Source organism: Chlorocebus sabaeus, chromosome 4 (genome assembly GCF_047675955.1).
Source record: "Chlorocebus sabaeus isolate Y175 chromosome 4, mChlSab1.0.hap1, whole genome shotgun sequence".
Classification (NCBI taxonomy): domain Eukaryota; kingdom Metazoa; phylum Chordata; class Mammalia; order Primates; family Cercopithecidae; genus Chlorocebus; species Chlorocebus sabaeus.
The window spans coordinates 62585554-62599304 of record NC_132907.1 but is presented as its reverse complement, the minus strand read 5'-3'; the positions used below and the strand labels follow the sequence as shown (position 1 = coordinate 62599304).

Below are 13751 nucleotides of genomic sequence, written 5' to 3'. Positions count from 1 at the left end.
TAGAGCTGTGTGGCTAGAGTTCTAATTTGATGGTGTATAGACTGCAGGTAAATCTTAGAGAATTATAAGAAACCTTGATCCACTCACAATAATTTAATAAAGAAATGCAATCACTGGCAAATACAAGCCTAGAGATTCTCTCTTTAGGGCCAGTATCTCTGCAGTACATTTTATAAAATCAGTTCATATCGTTGATCAAGCATTTTCTGCTTCATTTAGCTTCCGAGTTCTTATTTCCAACAGGTATATGGGTGCTGTAAAAAGCTTTTATTCATTCATGCAGAAAGGAGGTACATGAAAACCTTTGAGGAAACCAAATCTTCGTGTAAGCTTACATGATAGAAAGACCACACTGGCCGGGCGCGGTGGCTCAAGCCTGTAATCCCAGCACTTTGGGAGGCCGAGATGGGCGGATCACGAGGTCAGGAGATCGAGACCATCCTGGCTAACACGGTGAAACCCCGTCTCTACTAAAAAATACAAAAACCTAGCCGGGCGAGGTGGCGGGCGCCTGTAGTCCCAGCTACTCGGGAGGCTGAGGCAGGAGAATGGCGTGAACCCGGGAGGCGGAGCTTGCAGTGAGCCGAGATCCGGCCACTGTACTCCAGCCTGGGCGGCAGAGTGAGACTCCGCCTCAGAAAAAAAAAAAAAAAAAAAAAAAAAAAAAGACCACACTGTTATTCCCTTCCTGTGAGGCTTTATTGGAGTTGAAATGTGCGGTGCATCCTATGGTGGAGTCACTTTGTTGCAAGAGTTGTGAATTTAACTCCTTCGTGTTAGTTTGAGATGTGAACTTTCAAGATCAATATGAAAGTCGGTGATACTTTGTTGCATAGAGGTCAAAATATTTTTTTTCATTGATCATATCATTTAGCTGCTTTTTATCTGGTGTTTTCTGTAGTTCTCCCTCTTTGTACTCCTTAAATCTAGGAGCTCATAGCAGTAAACAGAAAAAGAACTAACTCTGCTTCAGCACAGAGGGATATTGTGGCTAACGGTCCAATGAGTGCAAGAGGTGGAATTTCACCAGGGAAAGGTGGAGGATGGACACTTAATGCTGATTGACACAAATGGAACTGCTGCCTTAGAAGCTGGTATCCTGAATTTAATTAGTGTTATGCAACCATAGAGTAAAATATCTATCTCTTTCTTACTCCTCTTAATATAATCCTACCTCTGTTCTGTCTCAAAGAGAAATTTATTTTCAGCTGGACTCCGTGGCTCATGCCTGTAATCCCAGAACTTTGGGAGGCTGAGGCAGGAGGATCACTTGAGGCTAGGAGTTTGAGACCAGCCTGGGCAACATAGCAAGACCCCATTTCTATTACATAAAAATTAAAATAGCTGGGAGTGGTGGCCTGTGCCACTTGGGAGGCTGAGGCAGGAGGATCACTTGAACCCAAGAGTTCAAGGCTGCAGTGAGGTTTGTTTTGTTTCATTTTGTTTTGAGACGGAGTCTCACTCGGTCACCCAGGCTAGAATGTAGTGGTGCCATCTTGGCTCACTGCAACCACCACTTCCTGATTCAAGCAATTCTCCTGCTTCAGCCTCCTGAGTAGCTGGGATTACAGGTACCAACCACCACGCCCAGCTAATTTTTGTATTTTTAGTAGAGATGGGGTTTCACTATGTTGGCCAGGCTGGTCTCTAACTCCCGACCTCAGGTGATGTGCCCACCTCGGCCTCCAAAAGTGCTGGGATTACAGGCGTGAGCCGCTGCACCCGACTGGCTGCAGTCAGTTATGCTTGAAGCACTGCATTTCAGGCTGGGTTACAGAGTGAGATTTTGTCTCACAAAAAAAAAAAAAGAAAGAAAAATTTATTTTCAATATTGGTTTGATTTTTAAGATGCATATTGGTTTATATTAATCATTGGTATCAAGAATAAAATGTCATTGAGCTCCTTTTATAGGCTTAATGTTGGGGGAAAGACCAATTATAAACTGACTTATTTTGTGTATTTTCCCATTATACGTCAAGAACTGTGATTTTACTAGTAAGCTACAAAGCTAACGCACCAGGGTTTTATGGATGTTGGCAGAAGACAGACTCCTGGCTCAAAGATGAAAAACATTCATTACTGACTGAAATAGCAGTATCCAGAGTATCAGCATATTTGCACTGGCTCCCCAAGCCCCAGTTCCTTCAGGGCAATATGGATCTCCGTCCTGGTGGATAGATGAGTGTGACTTAAATTCCACTGCTAAACTATGTGGTGCCTGGGTGTGGTGGCTCACACCTGTAATGCCAGCACTTTGGGAGACCAAGGCAGGAGGACTGCTTGAGCCTGGGAGGTCGAGGCTGCAGTGAGCCATGATCGTGCTACTGCATTCCAGAGACACAGTGAGACCCTGTCTCAGAAACAAACAATAAACTATGTAATGGTAACAAGTTTTGGTAGTTGATAATCTGAATGGGGTGTGGATGACTGATAACATATCATTGGTCAGAAAAAAAAAAATCTCAAATATTTACCCTAATTATTTCTTCACTCAACATGTGTCTTCCAATCTAAATTTTGTGATAAAAATAATTAAATGGGCCGGGCGCGGTGGCTCAAGCCTGTAATCCCAGCACTTTGGGAGGCCGAGACGGGCGGATCACAAGGTCAGGAGATCGAGACCATCCTGGCTAACACAGTGAAACCCCATCTCTACCAAAAAAATACAAAAAAAAAAAACTAGCCAGGCGAGGTGGCAGGCGCCTGTAGTCCCAGCTACTACTTGGGAGGCTGAGGCAGGAGAATGGTGTAAACCCAGGAGGCAGAGCTTGCAGTGAGCTGAGATCTGGCCACTGCACTCCAGCCTGGGCGACAGAGTGAGACTCCGTCTCAACAACAACAACAACAACAAAAATTAAATGTACACATTTTGTAATGAAGAAGACATTTTTGTTTATTTGTGTTCTGTATTAGTTTTTCACGCTGCTAATAAAGACACACCCAAGACTGGGTGATTTATAGAGGAAAGAGATTTAATGGGCTCACAGTTCCATGTGTCTGGGGAGGCCTCACAATCATGGTAGAAGGCGAATGAGGAGCAAAGTCACATCTTACATGGCAGCAGGCAAGAGAGCATGTGCAGGGGAATTCCCCTTTATAAAACCATTGGATCTCTTGAGACTTGTTCACTATCATGAGAACAGCATGGGAAACACCTACTGCTGTGATTCAGTTACCTCCCACCAGGTCCCTCCCATGACATGTGCAATTATGGGAGCTACAATTCGAGATGAGATTTGGGTGGGCACCCAGCCAAACCATATCATATTCCCTGCTCCAGATTCCAGATAAGGGAGAGGAGGGAAGTGGTGCTCAGCCCCAGCCATTTATGCTGAGTAGAGGAGGTGAGAAGTAGTAGAAAGTGGCTTCCTCAGTCTGTTCCTTCAGTGAGCAGTTGGAATGTACTGTTCTAGTCACATCTACTCCTAGGCCTAGACTCTGACCTGTTTTCAAAGCCTCATGTACCTAAGCCCTGTCTGTCTGCCTCCATCTGAATAAGGCTGTCTCTCTCTCTCCCTTTCTGTACTAGCAAAGAAGTCGATTATCTTCAGGGAAGGTATTATGAGCACACCGAAGGTATCAGTCCCTTTTTTTTGTTTTTTGTTTTGTTTTGTTTTGAGACAAGGTCTTACTCTGTCACCTAGGGCGGAGTGCAGTGGCACAATCATGGCTAACTGCAGCCTCAATCTCCTAGGCTCAAGCGATCTTCCCGCCTCAGGCTCTCAAGTAGCTGGGACTACAGGTGTGCACCACTACACCTGTTTATTTTTCATAGAGATGGAGTCTCACTGTGCTGCTCAGGCTAGGATGTCAGTCACTCTTACTAGACAATATTCAGCCAAAAAAATTCCAGCTTGAGTCCCCTAAGGACAATTTGATTCTGTCTAGGGAGGCTTGTGGAATGTAGTGGGGAGGCAACACCCGAGAGAGTGCCCTTGGCAACCTGGGTCCCATCCCTCTTATGGGACTGTCCAAACTTGCCCCCGTTTCTCAGCCAAGACTTCCCTGGGAAATTAATCTATATAGATTTAAGACTTCCTCTCAACCAGTTGTTCTCTGGGAACCTGTAGATTTACAGCATCAGACAGTTCTCTAATTAGGCTTAGCAGGTTTTCAAAAGACTGCGAACAGCTTTGTAGCCTCCCATTACTTCTTAGGGGAGGGAAAATCCTGGGCACGAACAATTAATGGCTCTCTGTCCATCCTGTGTGTCCAGCAAGGTGACTATTAGCAGCTAGTACCATCCTTTAAACTCAGATCCTGTAGTAATAACTCATCTGTAAACATCCCGTTGTGGTTGTTTATTCTCCTGTTGTCTGCGTAGGGACCTGACATACTCCAATGAAATAAGAGTGCCTGCTTCGGTGAAAAGTCTTCAGAATTCTCTTGCGTTTATGGTATTGTAGTACAAGCCAGTGCCCAGTGGTGGTGATACAAGTTTCCTTCCTTCCCTTCCTTCCTTTATTTATTTATTTATTTATTTATTTATTTATTTATTTATTTATTTATTTTTAATTTTTTTTTTTTGAGACGGAGTCTCGCTCTGCCGCCCAGACTGGAGTGCAGTGGCCGGATCTCAGCTCACTGCAAGCTCCGCCTCCCGGGTTCACGCCATTCTCCTGCCTCAGCCTCCCGAGTAGCTGGGACTACAGGCGTCCGCCACCTCGCCCGGCTAGTTTTTTTTTGTATTTTTTTAGTAGAGACGGGTTTCACCGTGTTGGCCAGGATGGTCTCGATCTCCTGACCTCATGATCCGCCCGTCTCGGCTCGGCCTCCCAAAGTGCTGGGATTACAGGCTTGAGCCACCGCGCCCGGCCTTTTTTTTTTTTTTTTTTTTTTTTGACAGAGTCTCATTCGGTTGCCCAGGCCAGAGTGCCCTGGTGCCATCTCAGCTCACTGCAACCTCCGACTCCCGGGTTCAAGCAATTATCCTGCCTCAGCCTCCTGAGTAGCTGGGATTACAGGCACACACCACTGCGCCAGGATAATTTTTGTATTTTTAGTAGAGACGGGGTTTCAGCATGTTGGTCAGGCTGGTCTCGAACTCCTGACCTCATGATCCACCCGCCTTGGCCTCCCAAAGTGCTGGAATTGCAGGCGTGAGCCAATGCGCTTGGCCATATAAAAATATATATATATATTTTTAAAGTAGAGACTGCTTCCTGCCATGTTGTCCAGGCTGGTTTTGAACGCCTGGGCTCAAGCAGCCCTTCTACCATGGCCTCCAAAAGCTATGGGATTACAGGTGTAAGCCACAGCATCTGGCCCCAAGTTACTTTGAATTGCACATATAGACACCCATGGTTCAGCTTGGCAGCACCTGCCATGGGTTCACACAGTGTGCCAGGCATCAATAATCGATGGCTGAACACCCAAGATGATTTTCAGAGGTACTTGGAAATGGTTTTTTTCCAAAGATTTTGGCAAAACAGTCAAATATCAAAACTATACAGCTGCCTCAAGCCCTCTTTTAATAGAATCCAGGCACAGATAAATTATGTATGTCTTCAGCCTTCTGACATCTCACTGGATTTGCCCCTCTCTCATCTATTTTGTTGTCTTTATTGGTCTTTAAACTCCAGGCAGCTTTATTCCTCTGTCTTTTCTAAGCCCCCACCCTCACCCGCCAACCTCTTCCCAGGACTCCCACCCTTGGAGAGCCCAGACTCCAGAATTATGATACAGCATCAAGGAACAGAGGAGTTGCTCAAAACTTTCTTTCAGATAAGGTACCTTTTGCAGGAAAAGGAGGAGGAAGTGATGTGTCCAGAGGAGGTCTGGTGAGGTAAAGAACTACAACTGGCCAGACGCAGTGGCTCACTCCTGTAATCCCAGGACTTTGGGAGACTGAGGTGGGCAGATCACTTGAGGCCAGGAGTTCGAGACCAGCCTGGCCAACATGGCAAAACTCCATCTCTACTTAAAATACAAAAAATTAGGCATGGTGGTATGCACCTGTAAGCTACTTGGGAGGCTGAGGCAGGAGAATCACTTGAACCTGGGAGGTGGAGGCTGCAGTGAGCTGAGATCACACCATTGCACTCCATCCTGGGCAACGGAGCGATACTGTGTCTCTTAGAACTACAATAGATTTCAAAGGGAAAGTTCTAGGCTAGAACTCAGAACGTCATTTCTGGATACCCTGGTCTTTCCATTTGTCTTAAAGTCATCCTGCAAAGGTCAAAGTCAAATAAATCTTAATGAATAATTTTGCACACCAAAGGAAAATTGCAAATTAAAAAAATATGCGAAGGAGAAGTGTCTGAAAGACTAATCATACCTGTTTATGGAGAGGAAGCCTTCTATTTTTCTAGAGGACGTGATTATATTCCATTTCTTTCTCAAATACTGACTTAAGAGTTTAGTGTAATGATTCTAATGTTGGGTAAGAATCCTACTGAAAAGAAAAAGGAACTTGAGTGTATGAATTAGTCAGAAGGGGCTGGAAAAGTTAGGTAAATCATTTAAATACACATGGACAGAGAATGTGGAGGCCTCATGTTGAAGGTGGTTTAAAGAATTCTGGGCCTGGCGCGGTGGCTCACGCCTGTAATCCCAGCACTTTGGGAGGCCGAGGCGGGTGGATCACAAGGTCAGAAGATCGAGACCATCCTGGCTAACATGGTGAAACCCCGTCTCTACTGAAAATACAAAAAATTAGCCGGACGTGGTGGTGGGCGCCTGTAGTCCCAGCTACTCGGGTGACTGAGGTAGGAGGATGGCGTGAACCCGGGAGGCGGAGCTTGCAGTGAGCTGAGATCGCGCCATTGCACTCCAGCCTGAGCGACAGAGCGAGACTCCGTCTCAAAAAAAAAAAAAAAAAAAAAAAAAAGAATTCTGAGAAAAGTACCCCCTACTTAAAGTCTCTTTCTCACCAGCTTGCTGCAGCATCCATAATTCATTCGTTGTCCTTTGTCTGCAGGAAGACCTTAGAAAATTCAGTGTCCAGGAAGGAATCAAATAACCTGTCATCCAGTTCCTTTAAGGTAACAGGGTCTTATTTATTGCCAGGAAGCTGGAGAGGACAGGGAGATGGTGCTGAACTCAAGATAAACTCCTCTTGGCTTTGTCATTTTGCCAAGAATGGACCCTGCAGTAGAAGTAAAATACTGTCTCAGTCACAGGCACCTTCCAAGGTTCTTGGAACTTCCATGAGAGTACAGGGGAGAAAGATGTTTAAGTTCCTGTACTCTGAATCAATAGGCCAGCTTTTTTGATACTGAAGAGGTCTCTGCATACCACTTCTCATGTTGTTTAGAGATTTAACATATTTAATAAAAAGTAGATTCCCAAAAAGCAATTTTAAATGAACTTTGTCTCCAGGCTAAATCTTTTTCAGGATGATCGTAAATGTTTCGGAGGCCTAGGACAACTTGGAGCTAAAATGAGTATTTCTGGCCAAGAGCGGTAGCTCACGCCTGTAATTCCAGCACTTTGGGAGCCTGAGGTGGGTGGATCACCTGAGGTCAGGAGTTCCAGACCAGCCTGGCCAGCATGGTGAAACCCCATCTCTACTAAGATACGAATAAATTAGCTGAGCGTGGTGGTGGTCACCTGTAATCCTAGCTACTTGGGAGGGTGAGGTAAGAGAACCCCTTGAACCCAGGAGTTGGAGGTTGCAGTGAGCTGAGATCACGCCACTGCACTCCAGCCTGGGCAATAGAGTGGGTATTTTTTTTTTTTTTAATCTATTTTTTCCAGGTTTATGTTTTGTGCTGTGTACCAGATCAATACTGTTGGGATGGCTCACTCCTCTTATTCCCAGAATTCTTCCTGGGAAACTAGCGTTCACAATTATTAGAATGTGAAAACAAACAAGATGATCCATTTTAACACCCTCACTTTACAGGTGAGGAAACTAAAATGCAGGCTTGACAGTGACGTAAAGAGAATTGCACAGTGGGCAGAGTATGGGCTTTGGGATAAGGCAGGTTTGGATCTGCTGCTCAGCAGTGATGTGAACTGGGGCAAGCTGATTGATATTTCCACATTGCACTTCCATCTTCTGTTAAGACAGTTCTTGGGTAAATCGTGTCTATAAGGCACCTACTCAAACAATGAACTCAAAATTTGCCCATAATAATACTATTCACTATGAGCTCAAAATTTGCCCAATAATACTATATTCACTGTTTTTTGAAAATTGAGACACAATTCACATAACAGAAAATTCACCATTTTAAAGTGTACATTTCAGTGAGTTTTAGTGCTGGGTTATGCAACCATCACCACTATCCAATTCCAGAACATTCCTTCACCCCCTAAAGCCCTGGATCTATTAGCAGTGAGTCCCAGTTCCCCTCTCCCCCAGCTCCTGGCAAGCGCTAATCTTTCTGTCTCTATGGATTTGCCTGTTCTGGACATGTCATATAATGGAATCATACAACATACAGCTTTTTGTGGTCTGATTTCTTTCACTTTGCATAATGTTTCCAGGTTCCACCCATGTTGTAGCATATAATTTATTCCTTTTTACTGACAAATAATATTCTATTATATGGATATATCAACATTTGTTGATCTGTTCATCAGTGGTAGAAATGGAAGACCCAGCTATCAGGTGTGATGGAAAACAGTTGCCGTTGTTTTAATGGTTAGGTCAAAGCCAGAATGAGGATTTGGGTGTCCCACTTTCAATCTGGTCTTGTGTTTATGCCCTGCACTGTTTTTCATGACATCTGACCACGTGTATTTTAAATAGTAGTGCACGTGTATTTTAAATTTTAAATACAGCCTAGCTACCTACTTTTAGGATTTTATACCTTTCCATGGATTTTTCCACTATAGAAAAAATGTTTACAATGCAAAGAAATGAAATCTATACATTATGGAAAAATTGTGCCAGGCACGGTGGCTCACACCTGTAATCCCAGCACTTTGGGAGGCTGAGGCAGGAGGATCACAAGGTCAAGAGATCGAGACCATCATGGCCAACATGATGAAACCCGTCTCTACTAAAAATACAAAAATTAACTGGGTGTGTTGGCACATGCCTGTAGTCCCAGCTACTCGGGAGACTGAGGCAGGAGAATCACTTGAACTTGGGAGGCAGAGGTTGCAGTGAGCCAACATCGTGCCACTGTACTCCAGCCTGGTGACAGAGTGAGACTCCGTCTCAAAAAAAAAAAAAGAAAAGAAAAATTGTGCTGAGAGACAGGTTTAATTTTTATTTTCGAGACTAGCGAATGGTGTTTTGTTTGTTTGTTTTTTTGAGATGGAGTCTTGCTCTGACACCCAGGCTGGAGTGCAGTGGCACAGTCTCAACTCACTGCAACCTCTGCCTTTCGGGTTCAAGTGATTCTCATGCCTCAGTCTTCTGAGCAGCTGAGACTACAGCCACGCACCACTGCCCCTGGTTAACTTTTGTATTTTTAATAGAGACAGGGTTTCACCATGTTGGCCAGGCTGGTCTGGAACTCCTGACCTCAGGTTATCCTCCTGCCACGGCCTCCCGAAGTGCAAGGATTACTTACAGGCATGAGCTACGGCACCCGGCCTTATGGATGGTCTTAATGCCTCTTTGTCCCTCTGTATTTCACAGGATGACCTGGCGTCTGTACAGTATCTTTTATCTGTCTGGTTTTGTACATGTATGGTTTCTAGCCTGGGATCAAAGAAGGATTTTATTGAGTTTGGTTCGCGTTTGAATCATGAGTCCCTTTTTTGTTGTTGTTCACTGTATTCCATGGCAAAAATTCAGAATTATTCTCTCCTTTAGTTAGACAGTCACTGTCATTCAATTAATGTGACCATTAGGTATGGGGAATATATGCCTTTGAACCAGAATTTAGTGCATTTCAAGCACATGTGGTCACCTCTCCTTCCCACTCCTTTGCCTGCTACCTAAGTGAAAGCTCACTGTGAGATGAGAGGAGGCCTTTATGACCTGGCCTCCTTCCCATGTAATGTAATGACTGCCCCAGCTCAGGTCTGATTTCCCTGCTGACAAGATCACAGAAGGCACGTTAATGTCTATTTACCTGCAGTCATCATTTCTTCAGAGGCAGCGTTGCACGTAGCCCCAGGCTTTTACTGCGAGGGTGTATAAGATCCAGAAGCAGATCTGATTTGTGAAGGATTTGGTTGTTGACACTTTTGCTTAGGAACGAGTGATGTGTAGAATGTGGCAAGATTCCAGTGGGGAAGGTGTTTTCCTGGGTTCATCAGGGATTTGTGCTGCTTTATCTTAGGTAGCACAAGTGGAGGGTCCAGCCCAGCCTGGTTTCCTGACTTTGTGCAAGGGTTTTCTTTGCCAAAGCTTTGATGATCCGGTCCTGAATGCCCCTAATTACTCATTTCATTTGATGTTGTATTTTCTTATCGTTCTTTAAGATCTGGAGCAGTTATCATGTGTCATGCTTCACATACCTTATCTCCTTTCTATTATTTCCTGCTTCTGAATATCTGCCAGCCCTCACATACGAAAAAGCAACTGACCCTGACCCTTGTCTTCTCCATGCTGAGCGTCTCTTACTCTTCCAACTGTTCCTGGTTGACACGGTCTCCAACAGCCTTTTGTCCTGGTCCCCTTTTGTCTATGTGTTTTCCACATTGTCAGTGCTCCTCCTAATGTGATGTCCAGACTGGAAATGACACTCCATGTGTGCTATGATCAGCCCAAACTAGGACTGTTACCAAGACATGAGCCCGATCCTCATTCAACACAGTGCACGGTTGCCACCAGCGCCTACTTAGCCAGTTGACTATTTGTTTTGTTTTGTGTTTTTGGAGACAGGGTCTCACTCTGTCACCCAGGCTGGAATGCAGTGGCGTGATCTCGGTTCACTGCAGCCTCTGTCTCGACCAGGCCCAAGTGATCCTCCCACCTCAGCCTCCGGAGTAGCTGGGATTACAGAGGCACGGACCACCACACTGGACTAATTTTTGCATTTTTAGTAGAGATGGGGTTTCACTATGTCACCCAAGCTGGTCTCAAACCCCTGGGCTCAAGCAGTCTGCCCACTGGGCCTCCCAAAGTGCTGGGATTACAGGTGTGAGCCACTGTACCCATCCATCAGTTGACTGTTAATACCAGTCACTGGCTGTTACCCCTACTCAGTGAGGCATAGGCTCCTGTTGTTGTGCTGTTGATTATTTGCTCCTAAGAGCAGAACTTTATACTCCCCCTAATCCACTCTATCCATGTTTTACCCTGGGGACTCAGAGTTTCATTCCATTGGAACGATATGGATGGGAGCCTAGCATAATTCCCATGCAAGAAATGGTGGGTGTGAAGAAGTATTTTATTTTTTAATGATATGTTAGCATTGGCTCCGGTCCTAGAAAAATCCTTCTCCAACTCCTGATCCTATGGTACTTAAATTAGTCATTTCTAGTTCATGGGGTTTTGTGTTTGTTTTGGGAGTTTGGGAGTAATTGTTTGCATCAATTATGACAGATGAAAAGAGTGAATCAGGTGGTGAATCTCTTTAGGAAGCTCAATGCCTCAGTCCATCGGCCGACTTGTTGTCACTTGGGTGGACCCTTGAATGCCTCTGTCTGCTGTGCTGTCCAGGAAGGGTGCGTGGGGTTCTAACTGGCACCTCTCTGTCTGTTGCAGTTACCTGGCTGAGCAGTGCTGGAATGGCGGCTTTATCTACCTGATCATGCTGCGTCGCTTTAAGCACAAAGCCCACTCCACTTATAATGGCAACAGTAGCAACAGCTCTGAACCAGGAGAAGCACCTACCTTGGAGCTGGGTGACCGAACTGCGAAAAAGGGAAAACGAACCAGAAAGTTTGGGGTCATCTCGAGGCCTCCTGCCAACAAGGCCCCTGAAGAATCCAAGGGCAGCATTGGCTGTGAGGTGTCCAGTGACCCCAGCACTGAGCTGGAGAACGGCCCTGACCCTGAACTTGGAAATGGCCATGTCTTTCAGCTAGAAAATGGCCCAGATTCTCTCAAGGAGGTGGCTGGACCCCATCTAGAGAGGTCAGAAGTGGACAGAGGGACAGAGCATAGAATTCCAAAGACAGATGCTCCTCTGACCACAAGCAATGACAAACGCCGCTTCTCAAAAGGTGGGAAGACGGACTTCCAATCGAGTGACTGCCTGGCACGGGTAAGGTTTGGTTTGATTACGGGACCAGAATTTTATGTATTGTGTGTGTTTGTTTTTGCAGCCCAGCCCGTGTGGGAAATACAAGCTGGGCTCAGAACCAGAATTTTAAAAGAAATATTGTTTGAAGTTGCTTTTAAGGTTTAAAAAATAGACCTAAGGTGACCTCACATTGAGAAGCCAACAAATGCATTAAGAACAGTGATCGGAGCAGAATGACAAAAAAGCTCCAGTCATTTTATCCTACATAAATAAAGAGCTAGTCAAGTGATCCTAAGTGGAAAACTCAAGCCTTCTGTGTTAAAATTTGAGTCATGTGAGGTCCAGATAAAGTACTTAGCTGCATCATTATTTATCGCTGCTGTCACCGGTGGAATTGCTGCTGCAAGGCCAAGAATTCCTCATGGCAGTTGACACCACAAACATCTAAGCCTCAGTATTACACAGGAAGGGTATTCAATACACAGGGAAGCATCTGCTTTTATTTTTAGCAGTTCAAAATTAGTGATGTTTTCATGGGATCGTGTTATTACATTGCTGAATTCTAGGGAAGTTTGGAAGCTTGACAGAAATCTCTGATACTATGAAATCCAGCTGTGAGGGTCAAGGTTGGTTACCACACCTGCTTTGCCTTTAGGTGTATTCTGAATGATAAGGGGTAAGCTTCTAGCCTCAAATGGTCTCCCTCATTATCACCAACATTCTGTCTTACGAGAATTACATTTCTTTAGGGTAGACATGTTCATTCCAAGAATCTTCCTTAGATATTCCTGCAGGCTGCAGTTGAAACGATAAATTACCGATGTGTATGCTGAGTGGTTTCTTCTCTGACTCAGGAGACAACCTTTAGGGATGAAAGAGAAAGTTATAAAGATCAAAATGGGTGTAGGAGTATCGCGTTGAGGCCAGGCATGGCGGCTGGTGACTGTAGTCCCAGCACCTTGGGAGGCTAAGAATGGTGGATTGCTTGAGCTCAGGAGTGTGAGACTAACCTGGGCAACATGGTGAAACCCTGTCTCTACCAAAAATACAAAAAATTGGCTGGGGACCTGAGTGGGAGGATCGCTTGAGTCTGGGAGGCAAAGGTTACAGTCAAGATTGCGCCACTGCACTTCATCCTGGGTGACAGAGCAAGACCCTGTCTCAAAAAAACAAACCAAAAAGTATCAAGTTGAGTTTTGTCTGCTGAGAAATGGTGCCCTGGGAGTAAGTGTGATTTCTGCCATTGTAGCCAAATGTACAATGGGTTGAAAAGCATTACAGTAACCTGTCTCTCAAGAGGTTATGTTCCTTCATGTGAGGAGCGGGGTGATCTTCATAAAGTTGGACACAGAGAAGGCATTATTTGTAAATAGAATGTGTGAATAAGAAAAAAATTGATGTCTCCATCAATGATTTGCTACCAATTTTATGAGTTCCCCCAAAAAGGATTAAGGACCAAAAAAAAAAAAAAAAACCAGATTATAATGTATACCTCTTCCAAATTAAGGGCTGTGAAAGTATTATAATGTGTTTCTTATCAGTGCGTACTCTATCTTGATAGGATTTCTTCCCTAATGATTAGATTGTGCATACACAGAAAGCCTAATGTGAGCAAAATAAGGTAGTGGGTATTGGCTCCCTTAATCATTTGAAGGTTTAAAGCATCAAAGAAGGTTGAATCTCACATACAGTCCAAAGAATAGGCCTTC

At 44.7% G+C, this 13751-nt stretch overlaps 1 protein-coding gene across 4 annotated transcripts in view; it reads left to right on the top strand.

The window, feature by feature from the left end:
• PDZD2 (PDZ domain containing 2) overlaps window positions 1–13751 on the top strand; it is a 472427-nt gene that overhangs the window by 338006 nt on the left and 120670 nt on the right. For all 4 annotated transcript variants that reach the window (XM_037990734.2, XM_007961284.3, XM_007961289.3 and 1 more), the window contains one exon: window positions 11562–12063. In XM_037990734.2, the coding sequence (XP_037846662.2) occupies window positions 11562–12063 (502 nt within the window). The remainder of the gene's footprint in view (window positions 1–11561; window positions 12064–13751) is intronic.